At 44.1% G+C, this 18651-nt stretch overlaps 1 protein-coding gene across 1 annotated transcript in view; it reads left to right on the top strand.

The window, feature by feature from the left end:
* Nucleotides 1-8280: 8280 nt before the first annotated feature.
* Nucleotides 8281-18651, top strand: part of SNX4 (sorting nexin 4) — a 65690-nt gene continuing 55319 nt past the window's right edge. Inside the window, exons 1-2 of the mRNA XM_084871676.1 lie at nucleotides 8281-8482; nucleotides 16369-16490. Coding sequence (XP_084727802.1) covers nucleotides 8339-8482; nucleotides 16369-16490 — 266 coding nt within the window. The 5' untranslated portion in view covers nucleotides 8281-8338. The remainder of the gene's footprint in view (nucleotides 8483-16368; nucleotides 16491-18651) is intronic.

Raw genomic sequence — 18651 nt, forward strand, 5'->3', positions numbered from 1 at the left:
AAAGACATTCCAGAAAAAGACACTTATAGACCAATATACTTGTCTTCTGAATACAATCCTTAAATGGTTACATATGTCTAAAGATGGGTCAAAAGTTACTGCAATTTTTCTGGAGACAGAGTCAGTTCAATTTATGGAGAAGCTAAATCTAGTCAAAGAGGAAATGGTTGTCTAAGAAGGTGGTAGGGTGCAAGATGTAAAAACAAATCTAGATTAAAACACTATGAGATTACCTTTTCCCCATTCCAATTGACAGAGATTTAAAAAACCACAACTGGTGTTAGTGAGGGGAAATGTATATTCTCAAACATTGGTGGGAATTGGTGGGAATGTAATCCAGCGCGACTTGTGGAGGCTGGTTTGGTAATGCCTGTCTAACGTGGGCATTCTGGCCATGCACCTTCCATTCTTACCAGTAGATCTAGCTTCCTATAACAGGAGAAGGGCGAGTCTAAGTGAGCAAACATGTTCATAGTATAGTTAGCGCTTGGTATAAAAGAGCAGGTTTCATGCAAAACATTTTATAAAATGTCCTATTTTGATGAGTTATGTATAGATCCATGGAGGGGGGAAGACTGTTCAAAATTATAGTGATTGTTTCTGAATCTTGGTATTCCGGAATTTTCTTTTTCTTGTTGGTATTTCAGGCAGCAGAGAGAAATATCAATGTGAGACAAACATAGATTGGTTGCCTCCTGCACAAGCCCTGACCAGGGCCCGGGCTGGGGAGGACACTGCAACCGAAGTATGTGCCTTTGACTGGACTCAAACCCCAGACCCTACAGTCTGCAGGCCCACGCTCTATCCACTGAGCCAAACTGGCTAGGGCCATGTCACTATATATACACACAACTGTGTATGTTAGTGCAATACTGTGTATCTGTGAATGTAATAACCGTGTCTTTTTTTATAACATATTTTTTATTGATTTCAGAGAGGAAGGGAGAAGGAGAGAATGATAGAAAAGTCAATGATGAGAGAGAATCATCTATCAGCTGCCTCCTGACCGCCCCATACTAGCCCTCTTTGGGCTAGTCAATTCTTAGAGATAGTAAATGACTGCCTATATGGGCGCCTTTCCTATGTAAACCAACCAATCCAGACCCCAAACTCTCAACCACCTCTTTTACTGGCTCTTTCTGGGCCAATATTCCCTTTCCCTAACTACCCCAGGGCCAGCTACCAGACAACAGAGACAGCCCGTACAGCAGAGCTTGCTGAGATTATTCAAACTAACCAATCTTTTTTTTTTTCCGATTTAATATATTTTTATTGATTTTACACAGAGAGGAATTGAGAGGGATAGAGAGTTATAAACGTCGATAAGAGAGAAACATCGACCAGCTGCCTCTTGCACACCCCCCACTGGGATGTGCCCGCAACCAAGGTACGTGCCCTTGACCGGAATCAAACCGGGACCTTTCAGTCCGCAGGCCAACGCTCTGTCCATTGAGCCAAACCGGTTTCGGCCAAACTAACCAATCTTAAGTGTGTTTTCCCTGCCTCGCCCATTCTTCCCACTGAAACCACACTGAAGGCTTGTGCCCATGATTCTCCTTTCACTCTGCTTCGTGGGCGGTCCCCACTCACGGCACTCTGCCTCCTGCTTCTAGGGATCTTCTTCCTTCATGACAGCCATTTCCGTGACTGTGTGTCTTACCATACCCAATGGATACAAATCCTGAGGACCCTTAAAACAGTGAATATATGTGATGTGCCTAGATCTACTACTAACTTCATTCAGCATGAACAGACATTTGAATGTGGTTTTGTTCTGGCAGCAACACTCTAACCCAGTGGTTGGCAAACTCATTAGTCAACAGAGTGGCAAACCTCGGCTCTTGAGCTGCATGTGGCTCGAGTCGTGGTTTGCCAACCACTGCTCTAACCTATAGTGTTTCCCCAAATTGGGATCCATTTTATTCCTCTCAGAGAATTCTCTACATATTTGTTTGGGGTAGGGAGAGGAGAGGAATAGGATGACCTAACTTTGAACTCCTAAAAAAACAACCCCGTGCAGATAAGCCTAACCAGTGGTCATGGACAACAAGGGGGTGGGCATACGTGGGGAGGGGTTTGGGATGGGAATGGGGGGATGAGGACAATTATGTGATACCATAATCAATAAAGAAATAAAAAAAAACTCCCAAAATGAAACACCCAAATGATTTAATATAATTTTGGAGAAGAAAGTAAAACAGCAAAACAAAACAAAAAAACCCAACATTACCACCAAATCAGACCCCAAACTCTCAACTCCCCCCAATCAGAATTATGGAATAAATCCTCAGTAACTTTTAACCGGTCCTAGTTCCCAAACAAAGATCAGGTAGTCTGACAGCTTATGAATATCAAAGAAAATTCTCCATTTCTAGAAATTCAATTGCCAGGCATTGTTTGCAAAGTAATCTTATAGTGAGCTATTACTCATGTGTACTGTATTATTTGAGAAGTGCCACAGACTTGTTTGTCCCAAAATACCCTGGCCACAGTGTTTCCTCCCAACCTATCTGGTTTCTTTCCTAGCTGTAAAGCAAAAAAAAACTATTTGTTCCAGAAGACCTCTATCAAAGTATATTTAAGTCATCTGGGCGGGGGGGACATGTTTCCTGCGGTGGCTTTCATGATGTTTAGCTCCTGCAGATTCCAGTTGCTGGCTTGCTGCTAGGACTTTGGGGAAGTTTCTCAAGTGATAGGGGTTTAGCGTATGGTTCTGCTGATTTTGGACTTCTAGAATTCAGACTTCTGCAGGGCATATAGCCGTGAGTCAGTTTGGATACCCGCTTTGGCAGAAATGAGACTGCCTGAGCTAGGACAGGGGCTTAATAAATGTTTGTTGCATGTTTAGTTGAATAGATGGGAGCTTCAGATGCAGCTCTGTGCTGCATAGAACAGAACCAACTCTAGTCCTATGAAGCCGATCAGTAGAAAAAATCCTGAAATTTTTAAAAATATATTTTATTGATTTTTTTACAGAGAGGAAGGGAGAGAGATAGAGAGCTAGAAACCTTGATGAGAGAGAAACATCAACCAGCTGCCTCTTGCACACCCTCTACTGGGGATGTGCCCGCAACCAACATACATGCCCCTGACCGGAATCGAACCTGGGACCTTTCAGTCTGCAGACCGACGCTCTACCACTGAGCCAAACCAGTTTCGGCTGAATTTTTTATTTTTATTTTTTATTTTTATCAGGAGCTCCTGAAATTAAGGATCTGATTATCGGGGAGTAGAAAGTCACAGAATCAAGGTAGCTATGGAGAGTTGGCATAGAACCCACAGGAAATTCATGACTTGGGAACATCTGGCCCTAGCACCACCACGGGTCCAATGATGGCTCCAATCACCGGCATCCCCTCTGACCCAAGATTCAAAGTCCTGGGAGTTTCCGGGTCTGCATGGCTCAGTTAATTTACCTAGAGGTAGCATAAGAAGGATTTGAATTCTTCAGGGGCAATTGGAGGGTGCAATAAGAGGGAAGGAGAACATGGCTTCACAGAGCCTGGGTGGCCGGGCAGACAGCAGGAGGAGACTCCTGGCGAGGGGAGAGCAGAACCAGTGTGGTGAGGAGCAGAGAACGGGGGTTTCATGGTGCTCCTAGGCTAGCCCAGGAGCTCAGTTATTTGTTAAATTAATGACAAAATGGAAAGCTAGTTCAGCCAGCATGGCTCAGTGGTTGAGTGTCAACCTATGAACCAGGAGGTCATGGTTGATTCCCAGTCAGGGCACATGCCCGGGTTGGGGGCTCGATCTCTAGTGGAAGGCATGCAAGAGGCAGCCAGTCGATGACTCTCTTTCATCGTTGATGTTTCTATCTCTCTCTCTCCCTTCCTCTCTGAAATCAATAAAAATATATTACATATATAAAAAAGAAACCTTAATCATGCTATTCAGATATGAGACTGAAGTTCCTCTGCCTGGAGGAGGTGGGGAGTGTTCCCCCACAGAGCGTGACTCATCCTTAGAGCCAGCCTGGCTAGTCATCCTTGCTCCCGAGACTTTCCCCATTTATTCCAGAGCGGGTCACCTCGATCCCTGCCCCAGGGAGAGGCTGGGGCGTGGGTATCCTTCCCCTGTCTGAACCAGAAGCATGGGGAGCACTTGTACCTGGAATTTCCGTGGAATTACCCTTGGGTGTTCCCAGGCTGTAGCCAGACTGAGCGACTTTGCCCTCGTATTCTAAGGAAATGTGCTTCTCTCTCTGGGTTTTCAGGTGAGAAACCAACCCTCGATCCCCATCAATTATTTGCCTTCTTATCAGGAAGAATCTCTCTTTTCCCCTCTCCTCCATGCAAAGCAGCACAGCCCTAGAGCTTAGATTCTGAGTATCCTATAAATCTGGGTTTAAATTTAAGGTCTTGTTCTTATTTGCTGACTGTGTAACCTTGTCAAATATTACCCTGAGCTGCTTCTTCCCATGAAAAGAGAAAAATAATGCCTGTCTGGCAGGGGCATGTCATGAAAATTTAGATAAAGTGACACGTACATATAAAACACAGGGTGAGGCCTTCGAAAGATGGCCCCATTAAAAATGTCAGAATACCATCTCTTCTCCCCAACTCAGGCTTATCAAATAAACACTAGTTATTGTCTCTTTCTCAAAAAAAATTTATTAGCTTGTGGGCAGCCCCAATGGTAAGACATTATCTAGTGGATAAATGTCAATTTTGAGAATTATATTATTTTGCAATAAATCAGTTATATTAGTGACCCAGTGCATGGATTCATGTACACTGAAAGGAAATTGACTAGAAGAAATTTTTTAATATCTCTATTAAGCCCTTTATCTATAATAGAAGTGTCAGAGATAAAAGAAAATTAGTAAAATGTATATGAAAATAATATATAAATTGATTCATAAATAAAATAACAACAGAGGTACATTGTGCCAATAGTTGGTCTTCAGACATATTCTGTCTATGATGCCGCTTTCTTTCAGCTTCAGAATGTCAACAAAAATAACCAAATTCACGATCGACAATGATACATTGAAACACACACATGTGATTGGCATCAGTGAGAGCTTCATATGCATCATGCATGTGCAAGTCAAAGTTTGTTTTTACACCAGAGGCCTGGTGCACGAATTTGTGCACCAGTGGGATCCCTCAGCCTGACTTGTGGGGATTGGGCCGAAACCAGCTCTTCAATATCTCCCAAGGGGCCCCGGATTGCAAGAGGGTGCAGGCCAGGCCAAGGGACCCCAACGGTGCATGATTGGGGCCGGGGAGGGACCACCCTCCCGTGGGAGGGCTCCAGGGTGTGTTCAGCCCATCTGGCCCAGTCCCAATAGGCTGGACCCCAGCAGCAGGCTAACCTCCCAGTGGGAGTGTCTGCCCTCTGATGATCAGTGTGCATCATAGTGACTGGTAAAACAGTTGGACACTTAGCACGTTAGGCTTTTATTATATAGGATTGCCAGTGCACATCATATGTACCGGATGTCAGATGGTCAGATGAATGTATGGTTGGTCACTTAGCCTTTTACATATATAGATAATTTCTTAGGTATTATCAGAGTTTAAAGTGAAAATTTCCTTAAAATCTTCCAATTCCTATTTAGCTTAAGACTTTAACTGGTTAGATATGCAAAGATATTATGTAGAAGGGTGGTCACTGCAGTGCTGTATATAAAAGTAACTATAAAAAATAAGTAAAAGTATGGAGAACATCATGTTGAGTGAAATAAGCCAGTCAATGAAAGAGAAACACCACATGACCTCACTCATTTATGGATAATAAAGAACATTATAAATTGATGAACCAAAAGATAGATATAGAGACAGTAAAGCAACAAGCAGACTGTCAAATTACAGCAGGGAGGGTAGGAAGATCTGGGGGAGATAATAGATCAACCGAAGGACTCGTATACATGCATATAAGTACAACCAATGGACACAAAACTCTGGGGAGGGAGGGTATGTATGGGGGGGGGGTAAAATGTTAAAATATGTACACAGATAATAATTTAATTAAAAAAAAAGTAAAAATAAATAAATAAATAAAAGTAACTATAGAAGTTTATAAGATTAAATTATAGAATTTTTTTGCAGTAGAACTCTATGTAGACTTTAAGAAGAGACTATAAAAATATATTTAACCACATGGAATGGTGTTCTTGCTGTAATAAGTGACTAAGTTATAAAATAGCACTAAGTGTGATTCCATTTTTATTTTATATATATATAATATATGTAGTATGATAGTAGAAGGGACATATGTTCAATGTGAAAAGTGCTTCTTTTTTAGTGTGGGAGTATACATAGCTTTTATTTTATTTTTACTCATAACTGTTTTTTAATTTTACCACAAGAAATATATTATACATTATAGGAGAAAATGATCATGTGATCATATTTGCCCTGATTTTAGACTCTTCAGGTACCCTTTTGATTTTTCAGATTTTTTTTTTCTTCAAGGCCATCTCTTAAGATATAGGGACAAAGTTATATACAGCTGACAACTTAAAATGGATATCAAAGACAGTGATGAAAAGGTGTAAATGAAGGGAAAACAGTGCCCTTATTTTGTTTTACTTTTTTTCTTAACAAAGCAAAGCAAAACAAAACTACAGATAGTACTGTGGACTCCCCTCACATGACTGCTTTGTTAAGCCCCATATGCCAAGGTTTCGGCTGCAGTTTGATCTAGGTGAGGGCACACAAAAAACAACCAATGAGTGCATAGATGGGTGGAACAACAAACCTCTCTCTCTCTAAAGTCAATAGGTAAAATAAATAAACTATAAAGAAAAGTGTTTCCTGAGAATATGTCTAGCATGAGTAGTCCCTGACAAATTGGTAAGATGCTTTTAAACATTTATTGAGTAAATGTTCTAAGCTTGGTAAGAGAAAAAATAAGATAGGGTCCTTGTCTTTTAAAAAACATATATATTTTTATTGATTTCAGAGTGGAAGGGAGAGGGATAGAGAGATAGAAACATCAATGGTGAGAATCATTGATTGGCTGCTTCCTGCATGCCCCCTACTGGGGGGCAGGGATAGGCCGGCCTGGAACCAGGGCATGTTCCCTGACTGCAAATTGAGCCGTGACCTTCTGGTTCATAGGTTGAGGCTCAACCACTGAGCAACACCAGCGGGTAGAGGAGTGGGGGGTATGGGTTGAGGTGGGGGGATGTCATCATCTGAAAGGAGTCTAAATCCTAGTGGGCAGACAGATACATAAATAACTAAAATAATATGAGAAAGGTCATAATCAATTTACCAACAAAGTGATATTAACACATAGTTGTGATAACTTAAGTTTTTACATGAATGGGAGAAAACATCCCTGGAGGAGGGGGAATTGTGCCACAGCTTGAAAAAATTAAATATTTGGGCAGAAAGATCAGTTTCTGGTCAAATGACCCAGACTTTGCAGAGAAGGTACCTCAAGGTACCCCAGTCTGGTACACCCAGTGAGTGTTTTTCATCGGGTTACCATAGTGAATGATTGTCATGGGATCAGGTTTCAAAACTCAAAGAGGTGTTTGTAGAAAATTATCAGAGATCTCCAGGGCTTCATGAAATACTTCAAATAGAAGTCAAGCACTGCTTCAGCCAAGCCCTTCGCTTCTCTCAAACACTCGGAAGTGTTACCTTTTGCTGACTGTTACATAACCTTCCGAAAGTCAATAACTTCCGCAAAGTTATTTATTTTATATTTTATTGACTTTTTACAGAGTGGGAGAGGGACAGAGCATTAGAGACACCGATCAGCTGCTTCCTGCACACCCCCCACTGGGGATGTGCCCACGACCACGGTACATGCCCTTGACGGAATCGAACCTGGGCCCCTTCATTCCGCAGGCCGACGCTCTATCCACTGTGCCAAACCGGTCAGGGCTGAAAGTCAATAATTTATATACCACTCTGATCTTTCCAGGGGGGAAAAAAATGGAACCAATAATACACGCAAGAGAAGAGGACAAGAGGGAGAATGTTAGAATATCAGGGGCTCCGATTTCTTGTGAGTTTTTAATTTTCTTTAGTTGATCACCAACCTGAAGAGTCCAATACCCACTCTGATCTTTCCCTTCCTTCCCCTTGCCTTTCTCCATTTTTCTCCCTCCCCAGTTTCCCTGGCTTTCTGGGTCTCCCCACTTCCTCTGGAGGCGCGCCTTCCCACATCAGCTCCAGCCCCGACTCCGGCGGATCTCCGCCCCCACAAGCAGATCGGGGCGGGGCGGGGCCGCCCAGAGCAGAGGGGCGGGGTCTGGGGCGTGGCTATGAAAGAAGGGGGCGGGACCCAGAGGCGTGGCCACGAGCAGAGGGGCGGGGCGTGCCTGGCGCGGCGGCGGCGCAGGCGCACAGTGGACCCGCCCCGCGAAGCTGCAGCCATGGAGCAGGCAGCCCCGGACCTGGAACGGCCGCTGCAGCCGGCGCCCCTCGAGCCTCTGGGCCACCCGGACGCTGGGCCGGAGGCGGCGGTCGGTGAGGAAGCGGAGGGGGCCCCGGATGAGGAGGGCCCCGGGGACCGCACGGTGAGAAGGGGCGGCGGCGGAGGCTGCCCGGCCTGTGTCGGGGCCTAGCGGGCCGGGCGGGCGGGGCGAGGCCGGCGGGGGCGGGTAGATAGTGACCGGGAAAGGCGGTGGAAAAGCTGGGCCACAGGTGCTGGGGGGAGGATGGGAAGGGGGAGGAGACTTGGTGGAAAAAGGGGTCCTGGGTCGGGGTGGGGGCGGGGAGAGGGCGGCGGCGGGGGGAGCGCGGGTTGCCATGGGGGCGGTTCCGCGGGCCTGGGGTCCGGGCTCGGGCCGGGCCGGGCTGCGGCAGACGCGGCCCTCGGGGTCCGGGAGCCCGGAGTTTGGGTCTGAGAGGAAGGCGGGGGGCCTGTCCGGCTGGCGGGGGGCCTGTCCGTCTGGGTTGCAGAGGAGCCGGCCTCGCGGAGGAGGCGCCGTGGGCGTGGGCAGGGAGTTCGGGGAGGAAGGGAGTGGGGGCCCCGCTCCAGGAGCCAGGCGGAGGCAGCGAAAGTGGGTGGCTCGTCGCCACGGTGAGGACATTGAAGAAGGTGTGAGAGTGAAGAAAAGGACCAAGTTTTTTTTTTAAAAAAAAGCATTTTAAGCTCATTTGGCAGTACTTGCATTCGTGGACCAGTGCTGTATTTCCCAGGGGAGACTTGTCATAGAGGTCTCGATCTGCTTGGGGATTCTCATTTGCTTGAGGGGGAAAAAAGAAACACAAAACGCATCATTCCCTATATTTGTAACAGTTTTTGGTCCAAAGGGTTTTCACTCAGAATGCGGGATGGGTAAACCAGGTTAAAAAAAGACGCGTCTCAGAAACACGGTTGGGTCATCAGACCACCCTGCCCGGTGTGCGTAGCATTGCTCATCCATTCTGCTTTCCCCCCCCCTACCCGCCCTTTCTTTCTGGAACCTGGTTTTAGTGCTAATATGAAGACTGCCTTAGGACGGATGAAGAAAAGTTAAAATTGTTGACTGTAACTAGAAAGACTCTCAACTTTTAAGTTTGGAGGTCAGATGAGGCCAGGAACTACAACACAGGAGTTGAAGGTTTTGCCTACGCGGGGACATGTCTCTTAAAAAAAAATTATGGTGAGGTGGATAAGTAATGCAGAGAAGGTTCCCACAAAATGATAGGGTAGGATGAAGACTTTTGGGGTGAATTTTTTTAAAAAAATATATTTTATTGAATTTTTTTTAAAATCAATCTTTATTGTTCATATTATTACAAAGGTTCCTCATTTCTTCCCCCCTCCACCAGGTTCCCACCCCACCCTCCGCCCCCTTCCCCTCCCCCATTGTCCTCATCCATAGGTGCAGTTTATGTTCAGTCTCTTCCTCCCTCCCTTTCCCCGATAGTAAATCCCTTTTCAGATAGTAAATCAGTTACTTAGCATTTTCTCATATCAATAATACCTCCACATGCCCAATGATACACTTCCCACAAAAGACATTTCCAAATAGGTCAACCAGCCTCATCCAGGCCCCACCCAAGGCACTCACAGATCAACACCCCAGCGCTATACTAACTCAACACATCCAGATCTAAGCCTTCATCACTTGATTCAGCAGACCCTCAAGTTCCCACAAAAGTTTCCAGCCATGTCTGAGAGGCAGCCGTGGGGCAGGGGCAGGCGAGGAGCGAGCTGTTTCGGGCCTGGCCTCTGTTGCTCTGGTTCGTTCCACAACCAGCTGCTCCGGGTCTGGTCACTGCCGCTCCGACCTAGTTGCTCTGGACTTGGCTGCTGCTGCTCCGGGCCTGGCCGCACCCGACCCGGCTGCTCTGGGCCCAGCGGCTCCGGGCCTGGCTGCTCCCAGCCTGGCAGCCACTGCTTTTGGGGTGAATTTTAAGTTTTCCATAGAACTTTTCCCTAAATTATAGGATTATTTGTGGAGCGGTCAGTATCTGAAATGTGAGCGAGAAGTGTGTGCACTTCCGTGGTGCCTACGTGGACTCTTAGATGATTGCTTTTTTTCTTTAGTTTTTATTTATTGAGTGTAGATAAGAAGGAAGAGAGAGAGATTGATTTGTCTCACTGATTTATTTATTTATTTTGATTCTCACTTGAGGATATTTTTTCCATTGCTTTTCAGAAAGTGAAAGGGTGGGGAGGGAAGAAGAGGAAGAGAAAGAGAAACATTCATGTGAGAGATATATTGACTGGTTGCCTTTGGCACACACACCCTACAGGGGTGGGGGTGGGGAGCAAACCTGCAACCCAGGTAAGTGCCCTTTTCTGCAATCCAACCCAGACCTTTTGATGTGAGGGCCGGTGCTCTAACCACTGGGAGATACTGGCCAGGGCAGTTCCACTGTTTATGTCTTCCTTGGTTGATTCTTGTATGTGTCCTGACCTGGACTGCAATCATGGCATATGGGGACACCCAGCCGGGCTTATGTCATTTGCTCTTTATGCAACTATGTGACTTAGTTTTTCTGTTCTCTCTTAAAAAAAAAAAAAATTATGGTGAGGTGTACAAGTAATGCAGAGAAGGTTCCCACAAAATAATGATCACTTCTTTGAAGCCTGTATATTCTCGGTTATGTCCACGCCTTATACTACAGAGGTAACCAGTATTTTGAATTGTCTAGTAACAGTTCTCTTGCTTCTCTTAACCTTACCATATGTATCCCTAAACAATATTTTGTTTAATTTCATTTGATTTTGAAATTTACATAAATGGAATAATTTTACTATGTCAATTTTATGGTTTTAGGATTTTTCTCTTGTCAGTATTATGCCAATATTATGGTTTTAGGATTCATCCAAAATATGAGTTAGCATGTCTGTATTCATGGCTTTATAGTGTGCCATTTCATAGATACTCTCCAGTTGATTTCTCTTTTCTTGGGGTTGTTAAAAGATTCTTGCTTTCTAAAAAATTCCCACTACCACGAACTTCTTCCTAGCCTCCTATTTAATAAAGAGGTAATATACAAATTGACCATCACACCCTCACAAGATGGCTGCATATGACCAGGCCGGCAGGGGTGTTAGTGAGGGACAACCAAATGACTGAGCAAGCAGGCTGCATGGGGAGACCAAGCCAGCAGAGCGGGGCAACCAGGCCAATGGGGGGGGGACAGTAAGGGGTGACCAGGTCGGTGGGGGGGGGGCAGTTAGGAGTGATCAGGCTGGCAGGGAGGGGGCAGTTGAGGATGACCTGGCCGGCAGTGGGGGGCAGTTAGGGGTGACCAGGTCGGCAGCGGGGGGCGGGCAGTTAGGGGCTCTCAGGCCAGCGGTAGGGGGTGCAGTTTGGGGTGACCAGGTCGGCAGGGGGTCCAGTTGGGGGCAATTAGGCTGGCACTGGGGGAGCAGTTAGTGGTGACTAGACCAGCAGGGGAGGCAGTTAGTGACCAGGCCAGTGGGGAGGGGGCAGTTGTGGGCGATTAGGCAGGTCGGCGCTTAGGAGCCAGTGGTCCAGGACTGTGAGAGGTATGTTCATTGCTGGTTTAGGCCCGATCCCCTGAGGGGTCCCAGATTGGAGAGGGTGAAGGCTAGGCTGAGGCGTGCCCCTCCCCAGCACCATTGGAATTAATAATTATTCAGTGTGTGTGTACATTTTCTGGGGACACCTTGTATATATCTCTTGGTCCAAATGTCTTAGAATCTAATGTAAATTTAAGAGTGGACTTGTAGGATTATAGGGTAGTTAGCATGTTCAACTCTAGTAGGTAGTGCCACATTGTTTTCCAGAGGGAATATATAGTACCAGTTTATACTCCCGTCAACAGTGCCTGATACTCTGTCCTTACCAATACTTAATATTTTCAGACTTTAAAATATTTGCCAATCTTGTGGGATATGTGTTAAAGCAATCTTAGGTTGTGTCGGGAGGTAAGAATCATGTCTTTTTTTCTTTTTTCTTTTTAAGAATCGTGTCTTTTTAAAAAAAATATATTTTTTTATTGATTTTTCACAGAGAGGAAACGAGAGAGGGATAGAGAGTTAGAAACATCGATGAGAGAGAGACATCCCCCACTGGGGATGTGCCCACAACCAAGGTATATACCCTTGACCGGAATCGAACCCGGGACCTTTCAGTCCGCAGGCAGACGCTCTATCCACTGAGCCAAACCGGTTTCGGCAAGAATCATGTCTTTTGATAGCTACATTATGAGTTTAATTTTGGTTATTGTGATAAAAATTTGGGTGATTCTTTTTAAAAAAATATATTTTATTGATTTTTTTACAGAGAGAAAGGGAGAGGTATAGAGAGTTAGAAACATCAATAAGAGAGAAACATTGATCAGCTGTCTCTTGCACACTCCTTACTGGGGATGTGCCCAAAACCAAGGTACTTGCCCTTGACCGGAAACGAACCTGGGACCCTTGTGTCCGCAGGCCAACGCTCTATCCACTGAGCCAAACCAGTGAGGGCTGGGTGATTCTTTTTGTGTGTGTGCCAAAGCTTTTAGAGACATAACTAGTATGAAGTTGCAACTAGAGTGTAAAATCCATTTATGTTAATTTAAAGGTGATTCTAAAAATCTCATTTAAAAAAACGTATTAAAAAAAATCCACCAAAAGAACTTGTGTATGTTCACTTTAAGATATTTGAAAACCCAAAGATGCCATCATACAGTAGAAGTTGTATTGTATTATTTGACATTTTAGGGAAATGTTTGTAAATATGTGTTCCCAGAGACCTTCTGTAAGTGACCGAACATAGAGGGTTTCCTGAAACAACTCCCCAATGTAGTAATTCATTTGTAGATGCAAGCCATTTGGACAGGTATTTTAGAAATAGCAGGAGTTTAAACACACATATATTTATATGTACTTTGTACATTGTTCCCTCCTCCCCCAGAACTACCAAACCCTCCTTACAGGGTCATATACTCCTTTTCCCTCTTTCTGTCTCCTTTTCCACTCTAGAAGCATTTGAGAAGCATTGCTATAGCTGTTGGTACTACTGTTTATCCATAGGAATGTGGTCTGGGCAGAAAGTTAAGTTATATTTGTTTGTGTGTGTATTCACAGTGAGGCTCCATTCTTTACTTAATTTTGAAGATTACACTCAAAAGGCAGATAAACACGAAGCAGAGGCTCAGAGATAAGTGATTTGGCCAAGGTCACTAAGTAGTCAGTCAGTTGCATGGCTGGGACTTGAGACTAGGTCTCCTGGCTTTGAAATTAGTTTGTCCATTAAGCCATGTAGCTTCATTAAGTAAAAAAAGTTAAAAGTTTGTAAATTGCTCCAATACTATATTTTAAACTTTTTAGTTAAGATTAAGTTTAAATTTTAAAACAAAAAGAAATGTGTAAATGGTATTTTGATTTATCAAGCAGTCTTTTACCACAAAAATATTTATGCAGAGAGTGTGCAGAGATGGCAAAAAGCTCACCTCATGAGCCTTAATTTTAACTGCAAATTTTGGACAGAGAGTAATTTGTGGGAATTTCTCTGCACCTAAGGGTAGTGGAAACAAGCACTGCCTAAGACTCACAAGTTTCTTCTGGTTTTAAATATCACTAGTCAAGATTCCAAATTCTGCTGTAAACTCATATTCTATAGTCTCTGTTTTTCTTTCTGTAAGTGTTCAATCCTCTTGTTTTCCATTGTTTAATTAGAAGTCTCCTTTCTATTCCTTTTGTACTTTTTCCATGTAAGGAAGAACACATTCTTTTTTTAAGTATTGTCAGTGCTATTTAAAGAGATATAGAAAATGGAACTGTAAGAGAGGGATCCAGTTTCCAAGAAAGTAGTAATTAGTCCTGGCAGAAGAGAGGAATATCAAGGGCATGGAAGTAAGAATACTTCTTTTTTAGGCTGGAAGGTTCCATTGGATTGGTAGTTAACAGTATTTGCCCAGAGGCGAGCCACTGCCTAAGTGATTTTTTTTTATTTTTTAGGGAGAGCACTCTAGGCCAGGGAGTGTTGGTGGGGGCAAAGAGAGCTTGAGCAACTGGTACTTAAAAAAATTCCTGCCGAAACCGGTTTGGCTCAGTGGTAGAGCATCGGTCTGTGGACTGAAAGGTCCCAGGTTCGATTCCGGTCAAGGGCATGTACCTGGGTTGCGGGCACATCCCCAGTAGGGGGTGTGCAAGAGGCAGCTGGTCAATGTTTCTCTCTCATCGATGTTTCTAGCTCTCTATCTCTCTCCCTTCCTCTCTGTAAAAAATCAATAAAATATATTTTAAAAAAATTCCTATACACAATTGGCATCTTCACTGACCTGGCAGCAGAGAACTGAGTGGAGTAGACCAGAACTGTAGGTTTGAGGTTATTTGTGGCTGAGGATAACATAAAAAAGGAAAAGAGAATGTGTAGGCATAGTTACAAAGTTTATCAGTTTAACAGCAAGTGTTTAAATCATACTCAAGAATGTTTTTCTCATTTCTCTACCTCAGCAGCGCTCAGCTATTTCTGAAGGTGACTCATAGTACAAAATACATTTTTACAACATAATCAGCATACACTTTCATACATTAAGTATTGATTCATGAGACTACTTAACCATTACTTCATGCTATGCCCTCTAATAATTTTACACATTTTTTTCATTAAAAGGAATGTTTTGTTTTGATTAATCCTCACCTGAGGATATTTTTTCATTGATTTTTAATGAGTGGGAAGGAGGGAAGAGACAGAAAGAGAAACATCTATGTGAGAGAGAAACATATCGATCGATTGGTTGCCTTTCACATGGTCCCTGATCAGAACCATGGCCAGGACCAGGGCCAGGGCTGGGGATTAAGCCTGCAACCAACATATGTGCCCTTGACCAGGATCGAACCCAGAACTCTTCAGTCTTTAAGCTGATTCTCTATCCACTGAGCGAAACTGGCTAGGGCAGTTAGGCAAATTTAAAGTTGAATATAAAATAACTCCTGCCTTTATAATTTTTAAGTGAAATTGCCTGCTGAAAATCTTGCCTTTTGGCATATACGGTATATAGTATTTTATTTTTGAGAGAGATTTGAGTTTGATAAAATAAAAAATTAGGTATCACTATTGAGGATCACTCATCTTTGTACAATGCATTTTTAGATTTTTTTTTTCTTATGCATTTCTGTATAGACTTGTTCTTGGTTACTTCTATGAAATATCTACATTTTATTGTTCTTTCTCCCATTACCTTTCTACTGAGGCCTGATGCAGGAAATTTGTGCACTTGAGTGGGGGTCCCTCAGCCTGGCCTGTGCCCTCTCGCAGTCTGGGAGCCCTTGGGGGATATCTGACTGAAGGCTTAGGCCTGCTCCTGCATTGAGCGTCTGCCCCCTGGTAGTCAGTGTGAGTCATAGCGACGGGTTCTGCCATTCGATTGATTTACATATTAGCTTTTTATTATTATATAGGATGTTTTAATACTTAAATGTATGATACTTGTTAAAATAGCTTCTGGAAAAATTTACCGTATTTTTCGGACCATAAGACGCACCGGACCATAAGACGCACCAGTTTTTAGAGAAGGGAAATGAAGAAAAAAAGATTCTGAAACAAATAGTGTCCTAAAATATTTTATGTGCATTAAAACCCAACATCACAGTCATAAACACATGTAATCAACCCTGTAAAGTAAACAGCAGCATTTAGAACCATTTTAGAGCCGGGCAAGCACACAGAGACCACACAGAGCCGGGCAAGTAAAAAAACTTTTTTTTTACAGTATATGTGTACGCTATATTTGGACCATAAGACGCAGGGACTTTTCCCCCCCACTTCTGGGGGGAAAAAAGTGCGTCTTATGGTCCGAAAAATACGGTAATATGCTATAGTCTACGGGTAGAGATAGGCAGGTATATCATTTGCTGCTGTCATTAACTTAACAGATACAAGAAACTAGTTTGAAATACATACCAATAATGGGTTTTATTATATCAATAATAGCTGGGGTTTTTTTTCCAATACCATCTTAAAAGTTTTTTGTTGTTGTTGTTCTTCCATTTGTTTGTGTCCAGATGACAGAAAATAATTTTTGTTTGAAGAAGATAGAAATTAGTGTTTCAGAAGCAGAAAAGCGAACTGGAAGAAATGCCATGAACATGCAAGAAACATACACTGCATACCTCGTTGAAACCAGGTGGGTGATGAGAAAGACCTCCTAGGTTTAGATAGAAAAGCTTTGGTAGCTATTGATGTAAATTCTGTGTATGATGGAATTGTTGGAACAGGTCATTGTCTTTTTAGGGATTGTTTTTGTGTATTTACCTTTTTACCAGGTAAACGGGTGAGTTCTTGCATTCTTAGTAACTGCATTCTAATGTACTTGTTTTTGGGGAGCAGGAAAGACTAGTGAAATACTTTTGGTATGTGGGTATTACTTGACACATGATTTCATGGAGGTCTTTATACAATCCCAGTGCAATTTTGGGAAAAGGTATCAGGTTCTCGGGTATTTTAAGTGGACTTAGGTAGGTGGAGATGTTAAAGTCTGGAGAAGAGAAAACAATGAGTCATTTTAGGAGAGTTGGGAGTTTCAGAGAAATTAACAGAAAAAGCGTTGAGACTGAAGCTTCAGACTTTGGGTAAAATGGAAAAGGCAAAGTAAATCATGGAGTAAGAAATAAAAACTCACCAGAAAAGTTGTTTTATTTATTTACCCAAGGATATTTTCCCATTGATTTTTAGAGAGAGTGGGAGAGAGGGAAAGACAGAGAGAAACATCGATTTAAGTGAGACACATAAGTTGGTTGCCTCCTGCATGTACTCTGACCAGGGCCTGGGCCAGAGGAGCCTGCAACTGAGGTACGTGCCCTTCACCAGAATCAAACCCTGGAGCTTGCGGTCCGCAGGCTGAGGCTCTATCCACTGAGCCAAACAGGCTAGGGCAGGAAAGTTCTTTTATATCATAAGGAAAAGTTAAAGGAATTAGGTGGCTTTATCTAGAGAAAAGCAAGGGAAGACTCTATTTTGCCTATTATAAACAGTTTGTATAAAGACTACTGAGTAGCCCAGCCAGTGTGGCTCAGTAGTTGAGTGTCAACTTATGAACCAGGAGGTCACTGCACATGCCTGGGTAATGGGTTCAATCCCCAATGAGGGATGTGCAGGAGGCAGCTGGTCATTGATTCTCTCTCATCATTGATGTTTCTATCTATCTCTCCCTCTCCCTTCCTCTCTGAAATCAATAAAAATATATTAAAAATGAAAAAAGACTATACTGACTAGTTCTTTTCTTTCTGCAGACTGAGCAGAAATTTTTTTTTTTTTTTTAAATCAATCTTTATTGTTCACATTACTACAAAGGTTCCCCATCTCTTCCCCCCTCCACCAGGCTCCCACCCCACCCTCTGCCCCCTCCCCATCCCCCACCGTCCCCATCCATAGGTGCACAGTCTATGCTCAGTCCCTTCCTCCCTCCCTTTCCCCGACAGCAAATCCCCTTTCAGATAGCAAATCTGCTACCTAGCATTTTCTCATATCAACAACACCTCCACATGCCCAATGACACACCTCACACAAAAGACACCTTCAAATAGGTCAACCAGCCTCATCCAGGCCCCACCCAAGGCACCCACAGATCAACACCCCAGCGCTATACCAACTCAACACATCCAGATCTAAGCCCTCATCACCCGATTCAGCAGACCCCCAAGTTCCCGCAAAAGTCCCCAGCCATGTCTGAGAGGCAGCCGTGGGCAGGCACAGGCGAGGAGTGAGCTGCTTCGGGCCTGGCTGCTCCGGGCCCGGCCCCCGTTGCTCTGGTTCGTTCCACAACCAGCTGCTCCGGGTCTGGTCACCGCCGCTCCCGACCCAGTCGCCCCGGACTTGGCTGTCGCTGCTACAGGCCTGGCCGCACCCGACCCGGCCGCTCTGGGACCGGTTGCTCCGGTCCCGGTTGCTCCGGTCCCGGCCGCTCCGGGCCTGGCCGCTCCCAGCCCGTCAGCCGCTCTGAGCAGAAATTTTTAAAAAATATGTATTTTATTAATTTTTTACAGAGAGAAAGGGAGAAGGATAGTTAGAAATGTTGATGAAAAACATTGATTAGCTGCTTCCTGCACACCCCTACCGGGGATGTGCCCCCAACCATCGAACGTGCCGTTGACCAGAATCGAACCTGGGACCCTTCTGTCCACAGGCCAATGCTCTATCCACTGAGCTAAACTGGTTAGGGCTGAGCAGAAATATTTTCAATTAAAACAGATAGGAGAGCCCTAGCCAGTTTGGCTCAGTGGATAAAGTGTTGGTCCTCTGACTGAAGGGGGTTGGGATCCGTCAAGGACAGGTACCTTGGTTGCAGG

The sequence above is a fragment of the Pipistrellus hanaki genome, assembly GCF_964339955.1.
Source record: "Pipistrellus hanaki genome assembly, chromosome: 2".
NCBI lineage: Eukaryota > Metazoa > Chordata > Mammalia > Chiroptera > Vespertilionidae > Pipistrellus > Pipistrellus hanaki.